Genomic DNA, 25516 nt, shown 5'->3' with positions numbered 1-25516 from the left:
CTGGGTCGTCGAGACATTTGTTTGAGCTTTCTTAAGGTCGTTGTTTATGACGGACATCCAGGTCGTAAGGGGTCTACGTAGGGACGGTTAATGATTTGTTAATAATTATACAACACATGAGATTAGTCTATCCGAAGAAATTTCAAGTCCCTATCTGCGAACAAATGTTCGCTCCCGATGCAAATTTTAAACCCTTTTTTCACTAATTTAGGGGATTAATACAAACTTTCAATAAAAACAATTTTAACTGTCTGAGAGATAAAATTCTAAATAAATACTTTTCGTCTTTTCTATTATGTTATGTCTTTTTACGACATTACAAGTTCATTTTCTCGAAATCGTGTCGTGAGTGACACCGCTGAACTAGCACCATTCGTAGTGCCCGTAAGGCTCGTCCTTAGATATACATAATCTGTCTTATAGGTGTTATGTTGACTTTAAAAACGTCAATATCCCGCTCCTTCGTAAGAATCGTAAGGGGGTTGTCGTTGAGATTCAAGATGGCGAACACGTCTCTAGAATATTTTTTTGTGTTTTGCTCATTCATGTAGTTTAAAGTGTAATATTGATAGCTTATTATGCAGTGAACTATCGTAGAAGTGTGCAGCTAATGAAAAACTAATCTTGAAACGCGTTTAACCATATTTTAATCAACACCCGGCAATCCATCGTGGCTTTTAGTAAAGTCCAGCTATCTCTTTACTAAAAGCAACTACCGAACAACGTCATGCTCTACGAGCACACTTAAAACTTACAACATAACTTGACATTGGCAAAATCATCATAGATTTGATGGAAGCCATATTTTAAAAGAAGAAGAAGAAGAATCGTAAGTACCTACTTTAAGTCAACTACTGTAATTCCAAACAAATATAAGGCTCCATTATCCGTAACATTCGGGTATAAAAAAAAGATACAGTTGTTGTGTATGCCTCGAAAAAGATATTGTGTTTGACAAGAACGACGACTACACGACTAGAGTAAGCTACCACGACCACGCTAAGTTGGCAGCGATTTTGATAGCCCAGTCTGTGCAAGTGTTAAGTAAACGTCATAATTTCATAGAAGTTTGACTGTGTGGGCTGTCAAAATGGCTGCCATCTTATCTTGGTCTGACTCTATATCTATATGAAGCTACTGAGCTTTATAGCAGAAACTCTTCTTGATGATTTAGTTTGCTGTTGTTGCGGAGCGGTGGAGCGATGGCGCGGTTGCAGGCGGCGCTGGTGCCGGGCATGCCGCGCTGCGCTCCGCCACCCGGCTTCGCCTCCGCGCGCGCCACCGACGTGCGTTCTGCGCTCATCCTCCTCGTTATTGGGCTCGTCACTGCCCTTTTATTAGGCAAGTTCAGTAGACGCTTAAGTAGACCGTGTGGCGCGGCGCCCATGTTTACACATATAGGTACTTAACGTACGCTGCTCAAATCTATTGGAAGCTTGACGCCACACTGCACGCTCCGCGAAACGCGCTGATGAACGCTCTCTACTGGAGCCGAACACAAACGCGCTAATTAAAAATAAAATATATTAGTAAATATTATGAGACAATCTTACACAAATCGACTATGCCCTACTGTGTGTACTGTATAAGGCTTGTGTTTTGGGTACTGGACGTTGATAGAGTCTGAGGGCGTACCGCGAACCACGTTCGACGTGTTGCCTCTCTGTCGCTCTTGTAAATTCGTACGTAAGTGTGACAGGGAGGCAACACGTCGAACGTGGTTCGCGGTAGGCCTTCTGTGCGGAAAGAGAAGAGTCGTAGAATGTATGAGGTTCAATACATTCCACGACTCTTCTCTTTCCGCACAGACCTTATACATAGTTCAATGATATTTTAAACGTCAAACTTCTATGAAATTATGTTGCGTAAATAACACTTGCACGTCTGTGCTATATATAACAATCGCTGTCTTAACTACCAGAGCATAATTATTTTTTCGGGCGGTAATGTGTTTCGTATATCATGGTCACTTTTTTTATCACGTCGGTTGCACACAAGCATACGATCCGCCTGATGGTAAGCAGTCACCGTAGCCTAAAACCTGTACACTTTCTTTTAAGAACCCCATACTGTAGCCCCTCAGGAAAACCTCGGCAGGGAGCTCACTCCACGGCCGAAGCGTCCGCGGGAGGAAATTTCTCTTAAACCGCACAGTAAGCGACCATTTAGGTTCTAGGGTGTGGGAATGAGCACCCTGCCGACGGCGAGCGGTGCGGTGATAGAAAGCGGCCGTTGGCATGATGTCAAAAAATTCTTCAGAGCATAGCCTATTGTACCTACTCCTCTAAAGTCTCTCCTTAGACTTAAAGGTTCAATACCGCTTGTGAGTTTTGAGTGATTCGATTCGTGACGATGCGACGTTTTGAGTTAAAACAAAGTAGTGATACATTGCATTGCTTGCTGAATTATTTGCCATGGAATTAAATTCGTCAATTCTTTTGTAAAACCTATGAAGGTGAGTTCATACAGCGTAAACTAACTACCCTTTGATTATGTGGTCATATCAGAAATAAATGTCGTCCTTTCAGACTTAATGTATTACACTCCTATTTTGAATGCTGGTATGGTATTATTTTTTTATAATTGCTAATTTTTTTCCAAAATTCCGTTTCAGGTATGGGTGAATACTTTTGGAAAAATCGCAAACAGTTCCAAAAGCTTACCGCCCGCAGCTTCGGACAAATACTAAATCGGATCAGAATTGGTTAGATTGGTGGTTTCGAAAATATATCTATTGTATGCGGTTGGTTTAAGTTAATAATTGATGTCAATGATAGGTACATTAATTGCCTAGATGGAATAGCCTGTGTGTGTAACGTCATGCATGTGTAGGTACTGCACACATCCCTATTATGCAATTGACCATTAACCATTAAAAATTAAACCGTAAGCTGTAACCGTTTGTTACGTGTCCCCAGATCGGGTAAGAGTTGTAGTTATAATAAATTTAGTTGCTTGTAATTATTAAGTATGTTAATTTATTGTATATTCTACATTACTATTTTTCTCCGTGACTGCCACATCCGTGAACATAAAAAAAGAAACATTTATTTCAGACGACACAATCCATTTTTTGTTAGTTACAAATATATACTTAAATTTGTATGTTAGTACCTAAACTAAGATGTTGGGAGGTCCAGTGCCTAATTAATGCATGCTTAGGGACCGTTTAATATTTCTTCCTTTGTAGGCCGGATGTCGCAGTCACTCAACATTTTCGGAATTTTCCTAAAATGTCTAACATCTTAGGGATCTGGTCTGGTCTGGAATTAAATTTGGCCCTTTCCAATCCCGGGGCGCATGCTGCTGCGCAATTCGAATATTCCTGTTTGCGGTCTCGGAAACAGAACATTGAAACGGGAACCCACCAACCTGGATGCGCAATATGCGCATGCTTCTCTCCATTCCGGAAGGTAGGTACCCGTGCTCAGGAACCGGAACCACAGCTGAAGACGGCCACCACCTATTGCGACGTATCGCGGCATTGTGCGGGGAACTGACCCCTATTAAACTTGTTTCGCGCTTAATTGTCTATTGCCAGCTCAGTTATTATAGGAACTCACATTGGTTTTTTAGTTTTAAAATATTTTGTAAAATCTAATCCGGGTGGTTTTGTTCTCTTTTTCTTGGTTGGTTTTATGTGACGCTAAAAGTCACACCCTATCGAATTTTCATACTATCCCGCGTTGAACCCGCGCGCACGTGTAGTAAATACAAGGTCTTCGGGTCAAGATCGCTTACATGTTTATGTTTTTCATTCGAGGAGTTTGCTACTTTCCAACTGCATCATTAGATCAGCTACATGTTAGCATATTATTGCATTGTCATTAGAATTAAGGAAGTACTCCAAATTTCAGCTGAACCGGATACCTGGAAGTGGTTCATGTTTAAGTTATAAGACTTGAATCATACAATATCGGATGGGGCCTGTAACACGAGCAAATAATTAAAGCGTTTATTGTACTCCTCAAACGATAGAACTTTTGTTTGAACAACGTTTAAAATTGATGAAGTTTTTAGACTTCCTATTTATACAAATTAATTAATATCTTTAATGTACGGTATCATCATTGTAATTGATGTTGCTTGTCACGCTTTACCTACCTAACAAAATTCGCAAACAAATTAAAGTGTACTAAAAAAAACAACGGGTTGCACTCCGGGAGTGCCGGCAGAAGTGAAAACATGAATATTAACGTTGGGCATTTTTGATATTTTGGAATGGTTAGGTCATTATTTTGCACAAATTGCTTTAATTATCGGTATAAAAGTACTATAATTTATGTGGTAAAATAAAATATTCATTTATTGGGCAAATTAATTAATTTTAATTATTCAATATTCATGTACACAAACATAACTATTTATATTACATTTAAAATTTTAAAACTTCAGAACTATTACAATTATTTAACATTAAGTAAAAAGTTTATCTCTCAGAAAAATCAACTTCCATCCATAATTTTAACGACTCTTACACCATCATCATTACTAACATCATCATCGCCAATCTCTAAAACCGATATGATAGGTTTATGGTAGCTGAAATAAGAAACGAACAATTTTGATTCGAACCTATTTAAATGTCTAATATAATAAAGACCGCATCAATGGTAGTTTTGTATTTCGTAGTGCTAAGATTGCGATCACTTGACATCGTTAAAGCAAATTCATTATTTAAAAATTCAATTAATAATTGATTTTTATCCCGCCGCGCCGGAGGTCTACTGGCTTCAATGACATTGTAACAGTTTTTCGTTCAGGTCACGTGTCCGTCTTACGAATTTTCAATCTGACGAATGTGTCGGTCACGTGACCTGTCGCGAGTTTAACATTTTTTCCCCATCACAAAAAGTGCACAGCGCCGCTAAAGAAGTTTTCTCTTCAAAAACAAAACACGTTATTTTTAAAAGTCGTTGCCTTTATTGCAAAGAGTAAGTAGTATTTTTCCCTAAAATGTTACGTGTCGGGTCAAAATTAATTGATACGGCTATTTGGTGTCATATAATTTATTAATAAATTATCTTAATTACACTTATTATTTCTAACCTCTCCTCAAAAAGTGATCTTCTGGAAGCGTTTGATGTTTGGCGGCGTCTGCGATGCAAGTCTTCAAAGGGCGCTTGGACTCGGCGGCGGCTTTCAGGGCCTGCTGTATGGTGGCCTGTTCTATGGTGTTGAGGTCTGTGGCTAGGCCTAATGCTGCCCATACTCGGATGAAGGCTGTAGAGCAGCCACAATCTAAAAAAAAAGCGGTAATTTGGCCAATCAAATTAGATTAAAAAAGCGTTTTGAGGAATTATCGTATAATACTATCGTATATATCGTATTATAATACTATCTACACATCACCTGAGATTGTGCATACTCGGATAACATTCATTTAGGACCAAACGAAATTAGTTCTTCAGAAAAATCTAATTAAGTTAAAGTTTCTGATAACGATGTAATGAGAATTAAATATACCACGTATTTAAAGATTCGTCATCGTAACGCCACTTCGCCATCTGGCGGTATGTGGTAAAAGTAATTGGTACAAGGGAAAATTTTTAGGATAATTTGGTTTGTTACCTATTAATTTTAGTAAAACGTTATTTTTGTATTAATTAAACTATACAAAAATATTACCTAAAAAATATTAAATAAAAAAAAAGACACTAAAAAAATCCCTTGTACTAGTTAGTTTTCACATATTTCGTCAGATAGCGTAGTGGCACTTATGATAACTGAATGCGATTAATATTGCGACGAACTTTTTTTATATCAACAATCAACGAGTAACTAGAAAAAGTTGATAATACAATTTGTATATCTTACCATATGTGCCGTATTCGCCAGATTTGTAGTCGTTTGGGATGAGGTAGTGGTATTGAGGCCAAAATGTTTTCGCCAACACAAACACCGAATTCGAATCATGGGGATATCTGTAAAAAAAATGATTTTTTTTATGTATGTATTTCCAAGCATAAACAATGCAATTAAGTATAAATCACAGTGATTGATTGACAATACTTCAATAAGGGTGAGGATGGGTAAGATGCATATGTCGACGAGCTTGCGCTTCAGTGCAATTGGGAGTTTACCTTTCATGAGTTCCTTCATAGACCAAAAGCTCCGCCAGGCGTTTTAAATAATATGTCATACATTTTAAATAATCCTTACAAGAGTGAAGATATAAACCGTGAAGGATTACGAACTTGTCGAAAACACACACTACATCGTATTTAGCACACTCGATCGATTCGCACATCGCACCGATGTTTGAGCTAGACAACGCCATGCGCGTATTATAGCGACATCCCGCTCGATGTGCGAATCGGATCCAGTGTGCTATGCGCCTAATAAGTCAAAGTAAATAACCGTCAACAAAAAGCTTTCACACGAGTAAACTACTGGACTAAATACCTGAATAATTCCTATTTGGAGTGGAAAAGCGCAAATAAAACGCTAGACTTACCAAAACAAATTAACACCCAATTAATGAAACAAACAATATGTTTTTCCTAATTGCTCATGTTGTTTGTATTCAGCTCCGGTTTATTCTGTTAGAAAATATTTTTGAACTATTTGTTTATTGAATGTAGACTAAGCGATTGGGCACCGGGTGTGGAGAACATTTTTTTTGAAAACATTTGTTTTTGGTGACCATAAAATTACTCAGTGTATTTCTTGAGGTATTGAACAAAATGTATACGAAACACAATAAGATATTTTATGGGGTAAAAATATTCACTATATAATATTAGTTATTTTTATGATTTAACTTGATATGACAGAACTAATGTATGTTTTACTATGTACCTAATAATATAACTTACTCAACGTAGGTAATTCAATAAACCTGCAATGCTTGGGCCTTGCCCCGCTGCTGGCAGCAACACTAGGTTTAGGTTTTTTATATTTTTTATGATGACCTAATATAATCTAAGACCATAAACGAATAAAGAAATTATAAGCTGCTATAATATTGCTATTTTGCTATCTAGTAGAAATATATCGGAATGACTTTAACTAATTTAATTTTGTAATTATGGAAGGTAGAGGCAAGGAACAAAATCTCCATATACCAAAAAAATGTCCGACAAAAAACCATAAATAGGTGGCGCTACAATACCTAGAATACTTGAGAAAAAAATTTAATCATAGACAGCGCACTTCACTCCGTCAATAACGCCTAGGTTATTAGCTACTCTAGCGCTACTCTGGAGAGATTTGGAACTATTATTTATAGCTGACAGCTGGACACTTTTGCAACAATTCTGCCTAAGGAGCTTCTGTTCCTTGCGTCTACCTTCCATATCTGTAATATTTGCTATTACGTGGCCCTAGTAAAGAACCTAAAACGAGACGAATTCTGTAGCAGTTTGTGGGTACCTAATTGAAAACATATCGATAAGGTAGAGATCCAGGCAGCCCTTAGAGCATTTAACCAATCGGAGTCGCCTAAGAGCTTACGTTTCTGTTGAAAACCTCTTGTCATAAGTCATACTTATTTTATGGACTGACGTTTATCTGACATGGCATTTGTAGGTTACGTACAAATAGCCATACATTTGACGTGCCCCTGCTCCGCAAAAATCGGCAGATTGTTTTTTTACTGACCAATAAATGTTTTAAGCAGCCGAAAATGTAAAACATAAATAAATTACATTTATACTAACTCAGAACTATAGTTGTTCGCGCCCCTTTTCATTCGCCATGCATCATTCACACTCATCATCATCATCATCTCGTTCGCTCTTTTTTCAAAACTCCATTCGAATTCGACCTCATTTTTTTCATGTAATCCGCCTTTTTGCCGAGTTGTCAACGGACAAGAAAAAGCACAACATCTTTAAAATTTGACTTTCGCCATCAATATCATTGAATATACCTAACACGGGTTTTTCTTATGAAAATAATAAATGTTATTATATTTCCAATATAATAAGCAGGGCCCGTACTTTTCATGCCGTTGACGCAAAAATGACGTAATTTAACATACAGGGAGTTACTACAAATTTAGATAACACGTGAATAAAAGCTTGTTACGCTGTTAAAAACCAAAAATATGTATTATTTCACAAATTAATAATCTATTATTTATTTGTGTGGCAATAAAATGAAAGTCAGTTAGCGTTTCTATACTGATTGTCAAGTATATGTATCAGTTACCTAAAGTGGTTGACAATGATTAATTATTACGAAAATACTAATTGGAATCATACTCTATGTAGCGTGACGTCATTTTTCTGTCAACGGCATGAAATTTAGGGGCTCTGATAATAAGCAAGCAAGCGAGTGTGAAGGAGGAAAAGATAAACGAGAAGAAACACGAATCAAAATTTGAATAAGCTGGTGGTCGTCGTAAATAAAAAATCGAATCGACATTCAGGTGAGGTCGGTCCCATTATATACAACTTTATTATTTTTCTTTACAATTTCATTTTACTTATAGTGTCTTATAGCCATAGCCCATCGACTATCGGGCAGCGCTTTGGCGCCCGATCTTTTGCGTTCCCATAGTCAAAAATATATTTTCGCTGGTGTGACTATCATTTGAACGTCGTATTTCTAAAGTAAAATATTTGTATAAAAGGAAGAAAAAGCTCAGATAAAACGAAAAAGAACAATGGTACTGATAAGTACTTGTGGAGTTGTTGTGTGTGGTACTATGTACCTATGTTTAACGAATAAATGCATTCTCATTCTGACCCTACGACCATGGTGAGAATCAGATGCACTGGATTATATTAGTTCGGAGGTTTTACGGTACCTATTTCCGTGATTTTTCATTGCTTATTTAATTGTTTACAAACGCTAACGAATACAGGTCGGTCGTGCGACGCGTACGGATATGACATTTTAACCTCGTGAATACCAGAGGCCCTTAAATACATTTAATAAGACCTAAAACTTCTGGCACTTATGTAGAAGGATCCCAACAAAAATATTTCATGTATAATTGACGGCTAAGACTTGCTACCATTTACTGTCAAAACATTATCAGATCTGAGCAAAAGCCAAGCCCCTAAGCCCTGACTTTACCAATCCTTTACTGTGGTTTAAAAACTATAGTAATAAGGGTATCTAGCTTTTATTCTAAAAAGGAAACAGTAGAACTTACTTCTCGCCAGGCTTGAGGCCCCACACACAGACGGCGCTCTCGACGAGCCACGAGGCGTGGAGTACCACCAAGTAGCGCAGGAAGCCGATGACGAAGATGGAACTCAGCACTGAGTCCTCCCAGTACTCGAGCGGCGCGTTGAGCGGCAGCAGAAGAAACAGCACGCCGTAAAGGACCCAGTAGAACCTGAAAAGCAACCGTGTCGGATAAATAATATTCAGGCCCTTGTTTCACCACGGTGACATTTGTCACCTGACAGTGACAATTCGCCGAACACTGCTGATTCAACAGGTAAATATTGAGGCTAAGTACCGTCGTTACTAAGGACCGCCCAGAAATGGACAAAAAAATTACAGTGTGGTAAAATATGCCCCTGGTATCGGCTGGTAAAAGTTCATATCATCATTTGTTATAAAGGATTCTAGTATTCACTTTGTTATACTTATATGGCTTATTGATAATCGATATTATAGGCATCCGGGTACGTAGTTCCATATGCAGTCCATAGATGGCGCTGTAATCAACAATAATTAATTGAGGCTAGCTTATTTGTGATGTACTTGTGAGAATACTAAGTTAAAATGGATGTCCGAGTAGATAAAAGCAAATCCCGCTGCTATGTAAACAAGCAATTGAAACGTAATTAATAGTCAATATTACCTTAAATTCACAATACTGCTTGATAACACTAAGTTAACTGTATAAATTTGGCATAACTTGTCATCAAGTTATTTATTTAAGTACCTTGATTCAGAATTATTCGAAACTGCTAAAACTATCACTAGATGCTATTTGGATTACTAGTATGATAAATTAAATAATGAACAAATATGATTGAAAATAAAACCTTTTGATTAAAGTTACTAATTCTATTTATTCACCTTATCATCAACAACTAATAAATACAATAACTAATACTTTATAATTCACCAATATATTATTTAATAATTAATTCATCAAATTAATCAGGTAAAATAATGATCGACGTAGTGTTTACTTAACTTTCAATATTACTGTGGCGATGATTAACTCAGTGCTGCAGCACAAAGAAGAATCACAATGAGAATGATCCAAATGAAACGGGTCGGGCCCTTTTATATCCACTGCTAACCAGCCACTCACAACTGGTTAATCATGCTATTTGTCGTTCGAGAAGTGACGTCACAAACGTATCTTCTCATGTATTGTACCTTATCTATTTACCAAATAATTCAGAATAAAATGATCACAACATCTTTTCAATAAACTCCGTTATACATAATTATTAATAAGTAATATTAATACATAATATAATCACTTTAAAATAGTTTATGAATCTTATTAGTAGGTTAACTACCGTCTCAAAGTTACCACTATCCATGTTTCTCTAATCAACCGTGGTTTCGTATCGTACCCACATAAATCACAAATTGTGATATTGAGTTAAGTGTCTAAAAAGTGAATATTTATCAACATTGGACGTCAAAGAGAAACTGGTCAGTTTCATACATAATACAATTTATAAATAATAATCTAACATACTCATCTCACTTTTCCAATATACTCGATACGAAGCACGCACTGTTTGTCTCCGACTCTCTCAAAATCCTCCCACCCCCGCCCACGTGCCAATACTTATATTAAATTAATCACTAGCACTGGTGCATTTTTGCCCGGGTTTAATTGAGGTAGGTATATGGTAGGTATATAATGAACATACCTAGGTTCATTATGCTTACTTTTTCTGAAACATGACAACGGGATCGTCGTGCAAATCCGACACGTCGATGGATCCTTTAAGCTTCTCCTGGTACGGGCTGAGTTTGCGCATGCGCGTGAGCACGTGTGCGTACAAGAAGCCCTTCTTGTGGTTGTACGGGTCGTCGTCGGTGTCGAATGTGGCGTGGTGGAGTCGGTGATTCTGGACCCAGTCGTATATCGAACCCTGGAAATTTATTGTCGTTATTTCTTGGTCATGTACCTACTTTTTTCATACACATATCATAAACTCTCTCACTCATAAAGTCACGACCAGCGATAAGCATTCGAAAAATCTGATTAAATTGTGTGGTGTGGACGCAAAGATACCAAATTGGCTCAGATACCACTTGATTCGCTTGTAAGATTGTGACCAATCAAATCAGGAGCTGCGGACGCAAAAATATCAATTTTAAATAAAATTTACGCCAATTAAAAGTTCAAAGATTTTTATAGTTTTTCTAAATCGTCATAGCAAAAAATGTTCTTAAACGTAAGTAATCTCCCTACATAAATTTTCCTACAAAACCTATATACTTAAATTGTTTGAAAATCGATCGAAACAAAATAAATGCAACTCTGTTCCAATTGCAAATGATTTAAATTTCATAAGTCCTTCTTAACTACATTTAGCCTTAGGTGGTTAAGAAGGAATTTTTGTTTTAGGTTTCTCCAATATGCTCGGAAATGTTCACATTATTGTAGCAAAAATAGTACGGGAAGTTCTTCGTTATGGTCAAACTCAAATTAAAAAAATTCAAACTGTCGTGTTTTAGAGGACGGGAAAGTTGCCACCGAGAAAATGGTTTCCAAGTGTGAAACATGTGGCAAGCGAGCCACTCGAGAAAATCACGAAAGAAGAGATTTTATGGCAAAATTTCCCTTGGACGAAGACCGGTAAGTATTGCTTTAGATACTTTTGACCTTATTTTGGGTCAGCAGGCTATAAACACATCGAAAATTAGATATTTTATATTCTTTTTAGTTGTGAACTAGGGATGTACTATAACTATCGATAACTGTAGGTTTATTTGTATATCAGTGTGAATACTTAATTAAATTAAATATGTGAAATTCCCTGAGAACTTGCATGCAATATGACCATAATTATTAATTCGTCGAAGATTTTCAGTGGAACATTATCTATCATTTATGCATTAATGGTCATTAGTTAACATTTTTTTTTTATCTAGTAATTATTCAATATATTAACCTAAAATGTAAGAAAATATTTATTTTTATGATATATAAAGAAATATTATAAGACATTATTACACAAATTGACTCAGTCCTATAGTATGCATGGCATGTGTTGTGGGTACTTAGACAACGATATATATATATATATATATACCTAATATATAAATATTTATAAATACATAGAAAACACCCATGACTCGGGAACAAATATTCATGCTCATCACAGAAATACCATGCCCTTACCAGGATTTGCACCTGGGACTATCGGCTTCATAGGCAGAGTCACTGCCAACTAGGCCAGACCGGTTCTCATGATTAACAGACATATAATATAAATACATAAAAAGTTAGAGCATTGATAATGGGCTATATTGATAACTGGATGCCAAAAAACATGATTTATAGATGCATATTAGCGGTAAATAATCAGTTTATGATCTCATTAGTCATTAGCAAACACTTGGAATGTAAACTGTAGATAAAGTTATGTTTATCCAAGGCTGTATGTTTTCAGATGTAGGCAGTGGGTCAAATTTGATGGAAACGAAGACCTGATACATCTTCCCATGTTAAATTTATTGAAACATGTATGTTAATAAAAAAACCTCGACTTAAAAACTGTATAAAAATAATTCGGGTCCACATTAAGCCTGACCACGTATTAGTCCACTCAAATCCACTATATAACATACAACTTCAATGTTGACTCGATACTAACCTGATTTCGAGTACAACATTTGTAGACAGGAGTCTATGTTTCAACCCTCCCCATTTTATCGATATCGATAAGAAACGCAAGCCATGCCTGTAGCGTACTACACTATTTAAATCGCTTATGTTGGTACTATGGTTCTTTGACAGTTCTTTGTCTACATGTCGTAATGATTTGTGAAACAAACTGATTCCACTCGCTAGTATGGGAGTCCCGTCTCTTAAAACGTAGTGATTATATGCTCTTTGGCTCGATGTTGGTTAAAAAGTTGGTTGGTAATACAATAAAGAAAGAATAAAATGGCGTGGTATAAATGATGGGTTGTGGTTACTTTCAAGATCACTACTTACCTGTCCCGCGAGGGTTTGGAACACCATGAGCGTGATCCTCAGACCGGTGTTGGCCTTATACGAGCGGTGCGCCCACAACCGGTGGGCTCCTGTCGTTACACCCAGGATAGCACAGGATGTCAGGGCGACCACTGCCAGGAAAAACAAAACAATAATAGTGTAATATCGTCGTTATTTTTATTATGTTTAATATGAACTTGCAGTTTTGTCTATGGTACTAGCGAACATGGACACTTAAAAAAAAATAGTGAGCACGTACCTAAGGCTCCACCATTAGGGCTCCTCTACACGATGGCCCAGCGTAGGCCTGTCTAAGGGATGCAACTATGCGGTGGAATGAGATAGCAATATCACTTACTCCCTCTAACGCATAAATGCGTCCCTCGGACTGGCCTGCGCTGGGCCATCGTGTAGAGGAGCTATTAGAGGTATGTATGTATACATTTAGCAACATTGAATGTGGTTGCGCTGCTTATGTCTGAAATTGCGGTATTTACTCGCTAAATTACCGCCCACCGCAAATCTCAAGGAATCGTGTTAATTTTACCGCAATGTCTATATCACAGTGTAAAACACTAGGTTTTTGCAATATCCTCTAGCTTTCCCGGTTGTATTTTAAACGTTTCGACGCCAACGACGGATATATCCGAACCGCAGCTTCAACGCCAACGACGGACTAATAGGGTTGTTTCCAATTTTTTGAAAAGCTTGTATTACGTTCTACTATATTAACTAAAAGTTGCCCTAAAATTCAACTTTTATACTAAAAACGGCTTTAAATATGTTAAATTAACAAAATATATTTTGACAGATGCTTTCGCGCCCAAAACGCTCTTTGAAAATTGTGTGACGTCACAGTTTACGGTTTGACACATAACTACATACACACGTAGAAGATACGAAGTGTCAACTGACATTTGTCATTTGTTGTTTATCGCCTAACTGTCAACAGTGTCAATCCGAGAGTTGTGACACTTGTGACGTCATCAGAATCTTCAATGACGTTTCGAGTTTGGTCACGTGACGTGTGCCAAAAGATATTTTAAATTCAATATTTACAAAAATATGGTCATTACAGGTCCCCTAAAAGTAATTCAACATGTTCTTATAATCCAAAAGAATTTATTGGGATACAATTCTGCCCTAAGATTTGTAGATGGAAACAACCCTATTCGTAACAGACCACAGAACAGCACTACGTGTATATGCTTAAAGTTCAATTTCAGTTTTGACACTTCGGTGACCTGTCGTCCGATTGACAGGTTTTGTATTTGACACGGCGTCGAAAAGGGTAATTACACTAATTACTACATTGCTTTAGTGTCAAGCTCCCTATTTCATTCATTCATTTCATCTAATTCATTTCACTCTAACTTGTACATGTGTTAGTCCTAGCCAGACGCCCGCGCGAATGACAACTAACTGATATGATTCAAATATCGGGTTGATGTCAGGGAACGTTTGAATTGGCCTGTAGTCTTTTAAGGATTAGGGTCGCTCTCTCACAGTATTTTTATAGAGCACGGCCAAAAATAACAAAATAAATACCAACACATCCTTCCATTAGGTATTCGAATTTTTGTTTACTTAAGAGGGAAGTATAACGTGATCGTCCATACAAAAAGAGAAAACGTTATTCCACTTCTAAATATTTTCCATGCTCCATGATTTTTTAGTATGTTATTGACACAATGAAAAACTAGGTAAGTTTTTCTTTTTTCTCAAAATTTTCAAAACAAAAAATAAAATAAAAAAGGGAAACCTATAAACCTAGAATATATTATGCTAAAGCGATCATCGTCAAAATCAAAGTGAGTTGTTAAGATTTAGTTAGTGGAAAACGTTTTCTCCCTAGGATCGCAACGCAAAGGTATTCTTCCCTCTTAACAAATAGAATTATACTGGGAATGTAAATTATTCTAATAACGTTTGCGTATTACAAGGAAATCCACTTACAATATGATACTGTTTCGTGGCACAAACAATCCAGAAAATTGAATATAAATGAGTTGTCGGGTTAATTTCCATACCTATCTATGGAGTATTCGATACAAGTCATACCCTAATGTAATTACATATTATCTTGATTTAAAAATTCAGCAAAAATTCATCGAACCCTATTCAATTTTTTTTAAGAAGAGCTAGAAAAGAAATGTATCTTAATTGGTCTCTTCAATTTAAATTCTCAACCCTTTGATCAGATGTCATTGGATAGATCTTTCAAAAAGGATACCGGTTTTAAAACATGTTTTACTTATAACCTCAAAATTTTTGGAAACAGCTCTGAAAGCTTACGTAAGAATCGTAGTAGTAATAAACTCTTTATTGTACAAAAATACATTTTAAAAGTAACATAGTTAGTAAGAAGTACAAAGGCGAACTTATCCCTTTGAGGGATCTCTTCCAGTTAACCTTTGAGTAGATGAGAGGAGAGAGTGAAAAGAGGATGACAAATGCAGCAAAATGTACAACAAGGTACCAAAAAGACAATGGATATAAATACATAGGTACTTACATAATTTATAGGATAAACATGTATTACAACAAAAAGGAATGGGGAAAATACACAAAAAATTGGAAAGAAGTAGAAAAATATAAAGCAACTATACAATAGAAATATATATATTAATCAGTCAGATAACCATAGCATCTTTAACCTCCCCTTGAGCGACGCAACCAATAATAATACTACCATGCAGAAATGACACTTCGTAGAAAACCGAAGTTTGACAGTGATTCAGGGACGAATTATGCTGTCCCTTTCTAATGTATGGCACTATCTCTTTCGGGCATTTAGGGTTGTCCAAATTCAAGTCACCCTACCCTAATAATTGCTCGGAGCAATGCTGAGTCGAGAAAAGCCGAAAGGAGGAGTTTCGCCCCACTGCCAATTCCAACAATGCTTATAAGATGTCACAGCGATACAATACCCATAGTATCGTATTGCCTTACCTACCGTACCTCGGTACCTTCGGTTTTTGGACCCGGGTATGTCCTTAAACTACGTCCAAAAGAGAGGTATGGGCAATGTGAATGTCATCTCGCCTTGTGTGGTAGGGCACAGCACAGCAGATGTCATTCCAGATCTAGAGCAGACTGCTAGAGCAGACCAACTGGGGAAGTACCTCCACCTTACAGAAAACCGCAGCCAAATAACACTTGACCCTACTCATAGTGTTGTGTTCCTGCCGGTGAGTAAGGTTGCCAGAGCTCAACGAGGGGGGTGGGGTTAGGGTCGGCAACGCGCATGTAACTCCTCTGGAGTTGCAGGTGTACATAGGCTACGGAGACTGCTTACCATCAGGCAGGCCGTATGCTTGTTTGCCACCGACGTAGTATAAAAAAAAAACCTTGATTGTATTGTACCAACGATAATATTTCATTTGCTAATGAAGTAACCCATGTAATAATGAAATGATGTCTGTGGCTGATTGTCAAGAGGGCGCTGTTATTCTCGTGCATAGGGTGTGAGTTTAGTTTAGTATGAAAGATTTAGTTCCAATTAAATTCCGCAATATGGCGCGTGATCATATATTACTGGTTAGGCTTTAATAATATGAATGAATGTTGTACGGCCACTATTTTTTGCATCAGATATTGTTTTTACAGAGAAGGAAGGAATACTTTTGTATGATATTGACTACAAAGAGTAACTCGTATGTATGTCTGTCTGCCGGTGTAAGGTGACATTGATGCCACTGCCATCTATAAATGTTCTTAATAAAATGAGTGACGTTCGCCGCCGCATTACTGCCGCGATTACGACGTTCATTTTGGGACAAAGATTTTTTATTTTCTAAAAAAGAAACTCACATTTCACTTATATGAGAATCATTTTTCTATAAAATTTGATGAATAGGTACATCAAATTCATAATAATTAATAATAATAATAATAATAAAATGCTTTATTGCACACTACAAAAAAAAATGGTACAAAATATGTAAAGGTATAAATATGTAGGTAACAACAGGCGGACTTATCGCTAAACAGCGATCTCTTCCAGACAACCTTCAGATAGAGAAATGGCGAACATAATCAAGGTAACGGGTGGTGCAAAAATAAAATAAAATACATATACTACAAATATTTAATATATATAGGTATACTACATTTATTACTATATATAAACAATATATAAATAACAAATAAATATATAAATAAATGACAAAGGAAAAGCCATACAAATAACGAAGAATTTCAAAATAAACAACTACATTTATGAAAGAGACAAGTAATGTTCTTTTAATCGGTTTTTAAAAATAGAGAGCGATTTAGCACGTTTGATGTCAACGGGCAGAGCATTCCACAGCCGGACAGCGCGAAAACTGAAAGAGTTAATGTAAAATTTCGAAGAGGAAGGAGGGGGAACTAGTAACAGATTTTGAGAGCATCTGATAGAGGAAAGAAATTTAAACCGAGTTTTAAGATAACAAGGAGTATTGGGGTGAAACAGAGTGGCATACAGGAGGGAGAAAATATGTGCGTTGCGACGGAAACGAATAGGTAGCCACTTAAGCTTTGAACGAAAGCTTGAAATATGATCAAATTTGCGCAATCCAAAAATAAATCTAATGCAAACATTTTGAAGTCGATCGAGTTTGTTCAATTGCTCTTCAGTAAGGTCTAAATAGCAGATATCTGCATAATCTAAAATAGGCAGAAGGAGAGACATAGCGTAGATAAAGTTTTAAGTTTACAAATGTTTGCTTCAACAAACATGCATTATTATAATACGATAAACGAAAACCATATTATCAAGCAAATTTAACAGAGACAGCGGCGGCAACAATGCCCTTGCAGTTGAAATCCGAACGGCACCTTTAGGCACGGGAGCGACGACAGTCCCCACATTGATGCGATTATAAAAAAAAATTGAAGCGAGTCTATATAATGTCATTATTGGACCTTTGGTTTATTGCTGACGATTTATGGTGTATTACCGGGTAGGCAACGTGAAAATCCTGATGAGAGAAGTGTATGTACTTACGGAATAAAATGGTCAACAGTTTGACCTCGAACAGCAGCAGCCATAGCCCGTAGAGCGAGAGCAGATGAATGTGGATGAAGAAAAGGACGACGGGCCAGTCGGCCTCGCGGCTTCGGTCCTGCGCGGGCGCCTCGGTGATGCTCACCATGCTGCACACTGGGTGCACGCTGCAATAATAAGATTTGGTTAAGTCCTCGAAGAAGATAAACAAGGCAGACCTCAACATCAGATGGGAATAATCATTGCTAAGGAGAGTGTGAGAGAGAGAGAGAGAGCGGTTAAGCCCTTGAAGCGTGAACCCTTTTATTTTGTGAGAAAAAAGGGATTTTTATACTGTTGCTCAAAAAGTGCTACTCGTACTTCACCAAGCTGTTTAGCGTTTGCTAAATTGTTTTTTGCAAAATAGTGCATTTTTACTCCATTTGTAATCCATACGTCCACGCCAATGTTTTGATGTTCAAATATTTTATATATTTTTAATATCTCAGTTTTTTTTAAATGCTACGTTGGTGACAAACAAGCATACGGCCCGCCTGATGGTAAGCAGTCTCTGTAGCCTATAGACGCCTATAACTCCAGAGGTGTTCCATGCGCGTTGCCGACCCTAACACACCGTACCCTTGTTGAGCTGTCGATTTAGACATTGATTACGTATAAAAATTATGTAATCAACAGTATTCGGTAAACTTCGGAAATGGTATTGTTTATCACAACAAGCAACTCAAAATAATACTTACCGCACTTGACTTATTTAGTAGCTAGACTTACACCATAAGGGTTCCTTTTTACCTTTTTGCTACGGACCCTAAAAATGTATCCAAATATAATGGCAATGCTCTATGAAAAATTCCATTACCAGCGGCGCCCGAAAGGCGGCGTTAGATACTATGTACCCATGTTATAAGTAAGGACGATATATTATAGTAGTCGTATGGGTTATAATACTAGTATGAGACGTTTAACCCAAACGGCAGATGCGGCCTATTTTATTTTACTAACAATGGGGTGGTAAATATATGTATCTTGGCCTATTGAATAATTAATTTGAATCGTCATTATTATTATTTATTATACCTATGAAGGTACGGGTAGGTGCAGTAGGTACCTTTTCTAGATAAAAAAAGTAAAAGTAATAAGGCGTTTATCCATAAAGTGAAAAGATGTATACTGATGATATATCAAAAAGGGTGCTCTTATAATATTAATAAATAATAATATACATCCCACTGCTGGGCACAGGCTGCTCATGCGCGACAGGGTTTGGGCTATAGGCCTCACGCTGGCCCAATGTCGGTTGGGGACCTTTGAATTTCTTTGCAGATGTATGCAGGTTTACTCACGATGTTTTCTTTCACCGAAAAACTAGTGGTAAATATCAAATGATATTCCGTACACAAGTTCCGAAAAACGAATTGATACCTACGAGCCAGGATATAAAACATACCTATGGGTATTATTATATAAAAGTTTATTCTTCCTTATACATATATTTCATTAGAAGAGACTAGCTGTTTCTTTGTAGATATAGGTGCTCATTCCCAAGTATATCTCCAAAATGGATGGAAATAAAATATCTTGCCCACTCTACTTCCTCTAACTTCCGATCCAAAAAAATTGAAAAAAAAAATCGTGAAATTACAGCTTAATAAAGACTTTCAAGGGAAACTATAGTGAACCTCATCGGTCTAGCCGTTTTTAAGTTTTTGTAAAAAGACTATTTTGACGGACGGGTAACTACAGAACCCTACACTGACCATGGCCCGACATGCTCTTGGCCGGTTTTCATATATTTGGTCAGCAGGTGACTAAGCTTGCTTATTCTAAACTAAATTTTTCAGGTATGATTAACAATTAAGAAAAAACGACGTGTTCTTAAATCGTTTCTTTGTTAACTTAAACAACCTGTAGCTCCTAAAGTATTGATCGTAGAGTAAAAATAAACAAAACCAAATTTGTAGGACATTTTATCGTAAAACTTTTGACCGAAGCTATCCGAGATATGAAAAAAAATCTGAAAAAACCCTTCAATACCAATAAAGTGGCGTATCAAACCGAATTAGATTAAACTTAGGGGTCATTTTTTAGTCCGTGTTTTCTCGCCAGTTGGGTATGCAAGTGTAAAGTAATAATGCAAATTAATTTGATACAGGCGAAAAATCGATCCATCTAGATGTTATTGTTGGTAAGATTCGCTATTGAGTAAATAAGTTTTTTTTTTTATAACATACATTAATTTTATTGGTGTGTGTGAAGTCCTCAATCCGCATTGTGCTGACGTGCCTACGTTACCACGTGCAGTGGGGCGTAAATATGTATATATAGGGTGCTTATTTAGTCAGCTGCAATAATTTACGGGGTGAATGAACATATCGGTCATACTGAGCAACTTTTACTATGGGACCAACCCCGAAATTGCGAAAAAAATTACTCTCCCATAGAAAATATCAAAGTCAGACAGCCAAAATGTATGAAACAGCCAATTTATGTTATATTTAAATTATTTTCAGACAATATTTTTATTCCAAGTAGAAACACTAAGCTATATGAATTAGTATAAACTAAAAACATACATATATACATATATATTTGCCGCTACTGTATGAACGATATCTTAGTTAAGATGAAGCTACGACTACGAGTAGCAGCGCGGAAAATTGACACTTTCCCACATATGTTTCTGCTCTTTGTTTTCTGCCGCGGCCGTTGCTCCCGCGCGACGTTGCAGAACCTCGCTGAGGGTACTGGGGTCACGTGCTCAGCGATAGCTTGATATCTTAACTTTCAAGTCAATCGTGTACGAGAGAGACACTGTTTTACTCGGAAACCTCGTGCTATTTTACTAATAAAAATAATTTATGAAACAAATGGTCCCTATAGGTAAAAAACTTAAGTAAGTCACCTGTTGTATGTAGTTGTGACGTGTTCGAATAGACATTTGTTTTGTTTGTGTGTGTCTTTTAAACATGTAGTCTATTCGAACACGTCACAACTACATACAACAGGTGACTTACTTAAGTTTTTTACCTATAATGAAATATGAACTTATCGTTCTTTTCTTTTTCACTTATTGTTGTCGTCCTATGGTAGCCCATTGGTACAGAGGGCCTTCGTGAGACGTTGCCATCCGCTCCTGTCCTGTGCCTCACTTTTCACTAGTTACCTAAAACTAGTTTTCCGTAAGGCCTCGGTGATAACTAGTTTTGACTAATTGTCTAAAATGTATTTCAGGGAAAACTATTTTTATTACACGATGCACATAACATAAAAAGATACTTTTTAGGGTTCCGTACTCAAAGGGTCAAACGGGACCCTATTGCTGAGACTTCGCTGTCCGTCCGTCCGTCTGTCACCAGGCTGTATTTCATGAACCGTGATAGCTAATAGACAGTTGAAATATTCACAGATGATGTATTTCTATTGCCGCTATAACAACAAATGCTAAAAACAGAATACAATAAATATTTAAGGGAGGCTCCCATACAACAATAGTACATTACGATACAAGTGCGAAAAATACGAAATTCAAAACGAGTGGCGATAATTTAAAACACGACCGAAGGGAGTGTTTTAAATCGACACGAGTTGCGAATTACCTATTCGCACATGTATCGTACAACGTTTTACAGTACATATGGCCCTTTAAATGTTTGACACAGTAACGTAATATGCTAATTTGCGCACTAGTGCGGTAAAGTAGCACCATAAGTACTGTAAACATAATTTTTTTGCCGTTTTTATAAATAATGGTAAGGAACCCTTCGTGCGCGAGTCCGACTCGCACTTGCCCGGTTTTTTTTTCTACGATAACATTATTTACACATTATGGTCGGTTCTCTCGCCCGGCGTCGCGCGCTATCAGGGTGCGTAGACAAGATGCCAGTCGTTCACGCTCCTTACATAGCGTAGTTATCGCTCTCTATCACTTTTGCATATTAGTGCGACAGAGACAGTTGCGTTTCGTTCGCTACGGAGTGTTAACGATTGGCATATTGTCTACGCATGTAGGTCACGGTTAAACTAACACGCTCCTCCTCGCTTCTGGCAAAGTATCGTGAAAACTACTTTAACCAGTAAAAACGCGTTTTCCTCAGCGAAAAACAGTTTAAACTATACTTATTTAATTAGTGAAAACTAGTTTTCATCAAGGATTTACGCAAAAGATCTAGGAAAAAACGCTTTTTCTCTATAAACGGGTTTTTACGATGACATATTATATCGAGTCCAAGTAAGTAACGAATACTTGGACTAGATATAAAATGTACGTACACTAAGCAACAAAAAAGTCTAGGTACTTAGACTTTTAGTAGTACAGTCACCTGCAATAATATGTTACACAACGAAGGCCGCAAAACTATAACACGCTCATACACACGCACACATTAATTATAAGACCGTGGCAGGTATTTTTTGGCCTTCGTTGTGTACATGATTGAAATCGATTTGAACCTATAAATTGTTTACTATTCCTGCGACTAACAAGTCATTTTACATAGTTATTTCTGAGGAGGTATATTTATAATAAACGGCGATATGCCGCAAAACTGTAGGTGGTATGACTCGCCCTTTACAAAAAAAATATATCTTCAAACAATGTGACATACGAGTACGACGTTATAGTACAGGTAAAATAAGACTAAATATGGCCATATATGTACATCGATAAAAATTTGTTTATGACCTTTATCTTGGCACTAGAAATGAGGACCTGCCGCGTCCTACCAAATTTTAGGGGTCCGACCCCCTTTTCGGGGGGGTATGTGCAGGGGTTCATTTTAAAATATTCACATTTTACAAACCAGCCGAGTGAGGTGTCATTTTCGTCTAATTTTGAATTTTGCGCTGAATCGAGTGAAACCATGCTCATAATTATAAGATCAATATTTTGCGAGATATGTATGATTTTTACAGAAAAAGTAAACGAAAAAATAAAATATTTCAAGTCAAGAGTAGGTATTAATCAGCAAAAACAATCGGAAAACTTTTAATTATTTACAAAAGATGAACTTACTAGGCATTTCTCAACCAAGAGATAATTTGTAGGCGGTGCTATTTTTCCTGTACTATTAGCGAAAAAATGAGTTTACAGTATTCCAATGACGTGATTAAATATTTTATGTGTAAATGCGGGTCGTAGGTGTAACTTATAGACATTTTAATTTTAAATGAGGATAGTGTAAAGCATAAATAATTAGTCCATACAAGTAAAGTGGTTGGCTGTTCAAATTCTTTATATTTCTATGTCGATAACTAATGCGAAATTTGTAGTAACTACTCTAAGATGGGTCGATAAATGTAGTAAGGGTGTAATGTATACAGAAATAACAAATTTTGTAATAAAGAAGTAGATATTATCCGCCTGTTTCGAGAAATCCGCGACGCTGAGGCACTTGGTAATTTCATTTGGCTTGTACTCTGGAACTATGCAGGTACTCGTATAATTGCTTTCTAGGAAGTACAACTTAAGTACCCATTGCGTAGTAAATCCATATGGCATAAAATGCCGAAACGCAAAGAGGGGTTGCCAGAGAGCATTATATCCTTGAACTTAAAATGATAGGTTTATATGTTATTTTATTATTCGCTGCACGTATTATAATCGAAACATTTGAACGTTTGGTAAAAACTTTTTGCTGCCGAGGTAGTTGGTTTCCGTGAATGGACCATTGTTTAACACGTGAGACATTATAGAACTCACACAACAACACACGTCAAAATTCAAAAATGTATTCTACAAGTTGGCCCTAAGGCTTCATTCGTACGAGACTTTAAACAGCATACATACATACATATAATCCCGGCTATTTCCCGGAGGGGTAGACAGAGAGTACGGATTTCCATTTGCTCCGATCCGAATGAGGTATATGAATATACCTCATTCAGATCGGACGCATTCATTTATAATACACCTCATACACGCTCGCCGGTTTAGGGTGCTCTTGCCCTGGCCTTTCTTCAGGATTTCCTCGATTTGATCAGAGAAAGTCCGCTGAGGTCTAGTCCCCCTTCCAGCTCCCTCTTCTACTTCTTCCTTATACACTCTCTTTGTTACCCTTCTTTCGCTCATTCTTTCCACGTGTCCAAACCATCTCAACATATTTTTCTCAATTTTTGTCACTACACCTTCGTTTAGTCCACACTAATCATGCAAAAATATCAAACATTGAACTTTATTGACAATAAGAGACAAAGTGTTTTATACATGTCTAATATTGTAAATGTTGTTGTATTGTTGTTGTGCTGTTATTTGGTGAAACAGAAAAATACTATACTCGGGCCCGACGTGGGGCCAAATATCGGGCTCTGGGGTTTGCTTTATTTTAATTAGGTTGATTTAATTCAATTAGCCTTTCAGAAAAAGTGGTCTCGATGTCAATAGTTTTTCTTTCTTTTTGAGACATATTTAGAGAGTGCTTGGCAGAAAATTCAGAAATTGTATAAAATTCCACTATAGGAAAATTTTAAATAGCATTTTATAAACGAATACAGGCAGCCGAATTTTCCTACTTGCAATGAAATGGTGAAAACAAAATACTGAGGTACTTGTGAATACCTATGCTATCAAATCCTTAGTAATTACGTTATTATTTAAACGTTATTAAATAATTAGATAATCATTTAAGGCCACATCATCATCATCTCATAATGAAAAGTTCTGTCTGTGCCACCAATGCGCGCCTGGAGATTTGAACTTAATGAGGACAGACGCGCAAATCTTAACGCAATCGCTTAAAGAAACATGTCTTTCACCTATGCCAATTCCAAAGAAACATATACCATAGACTATAGTAGATTTTATTAGGTTCCTGACAGTAGGAACCATTTATAATCTGTATTCTGTACTTGTTTGACCTCATTAAAATCACATAATAAATAAGGTATCTTTTCAAGTGATGTATTAAAAACAAAAACTCACCTTACTGTATAAAATATAACTGTATTTCACGAACTCCGTTTGAATAAGCACTAGGATAAATTTGAGGGTTGTGTTTATTAGTTTCTAATCGTGTTTCTTTTTAAAGGACGCAGCGCAGCGGCGCGCGCTCGGAGCGTAACTAACAACAATCAGCCAGTGACATTAGTCGGGTGCAGCACAAATTATACGCCATTTTACCGCGTCATGTTGTAGGTAGATCGCCAGGCGCGATATCTACCTGTATAGATCGTCTTATTTATGAAGACGGGTGCCTTGATTCGTAATATCATGTTAATAAAGGTTAGATTTGACAAATCTGCGCGACATCGCGGATGACACGAACTTATACAATATTTTTTCTCAAACTTGCAATGATATTTTGACATAACTTACTTCAAATTAGGACCGGAAATACTACATATTCGGTGCGATGAGTGAAGATGATATGTTAAGGAATTACATATTACACACCTAGGCATGTAAGGCAACCTTTTGTTTTTAAGCGTCA

The 25516-nt window shown here is 36.9% G+C and overlaps 2 protein-coding genes across 3 annotated transcripts in view; one reads left to right on the top strand and one right to left on the bottom strand.

The window, feature by feature from the left end:
- The window catches only part of LOC133534851 (uncharacterized), a 34751-nt gene extending 31790 nt beyond the window's left edge, over positions 1-2961 (top strand). The window contains exon 10 of the mRNA XM_061874146.1: positions 1175-2961. Within this exon, the coding sequence (XP_061730130.1) occupies positions 1175-1409 (235 nt within the window). The 3' untranslated portion in view covers positions 1410-2961. The remainder of the gene's footprint in view (positions 1-1174) is intronic.
- A 2032-nt stretch (positions 2962-4993) lies between these two features.
- On the bottom strand, positions 4994-25167 carry LOC133534855 (acyl-CoA Delta-9 desaturase). Of its 2 annotated transcripts, none has more exons than XM_061874151.1 (7): positions 25009-25167; positions 18096-18262; positions 13106-13236; positions 10825-11030; positions 9107-9292; positions 5818-5924; positions 4994-5241 (listed from the first exon to the last, which is right to left on the bottom strand). In XM_061874151.1, exons 2-7 carry the CDS (start codon positions 18241-18243, stop codon positions 5045-5047), a joined length of 975 nt encoding a protein of 324 aa, XP_061730135.1. In that variant the 5' UTR covers positions 18244-18262; positions 25009-25167; the 3' UTR covers positions 4994-5044. The 2 variants fall into 2 exon arrangements, with proteins under 2 accessions (XP_061730135.1, XP_061730136.1); XM_061874152.1 differs by having other exon boundaries at positions 18096-18251; positions 25009-25162.
- Positions 25168-25516: the final 349 nt, after the last annotated feature.

Source organism: Cydia pomonella, chromosome 2 (genome assembly GCF_033807575.1).
Source record: "Cydia pomonella isolate Wapato2018A chromosome 2, ilCydPomo1, whole genome shotgun sequence".
Taxonomy (NCBI): Eukaryota; Metazoa; Arthropoda; class Insecta; order Lepidoptera; family Tortricidae; genus Cydia; species Cydia pomonella.
The sequence above is the reverse complement of the archived record's forward strand: the minus strand, read 5'-3'. Positions and strand labels throughout refer to the sequence as shown.

Excerpts from the sequence above, each read along its gene's own strand:
- LOC133534855 (XM_061874151.1), bottom strand. The coding sequence starts at position 18,243 with ATGGTGAGCATCACCGAGGCGCCCGCGCAGGACCGAAGCCGCGAGGCC. Across the intron at positions 11,031-13,105 it reads TCCAAACCCTCGCGGGACAG|GGTTCGATATACGACTGGGT; the intron begins GTAAGTAGTGAT and ends ATAAATTTCCAG. Across the intron at positions 5,925-9,106 it reads GGCCTCAAGCCTGGCGAGAA|ATATCCCCATGATTCGAATT; the intron begins GTAAGTTCTACT and ends TTTTTTTTACAG.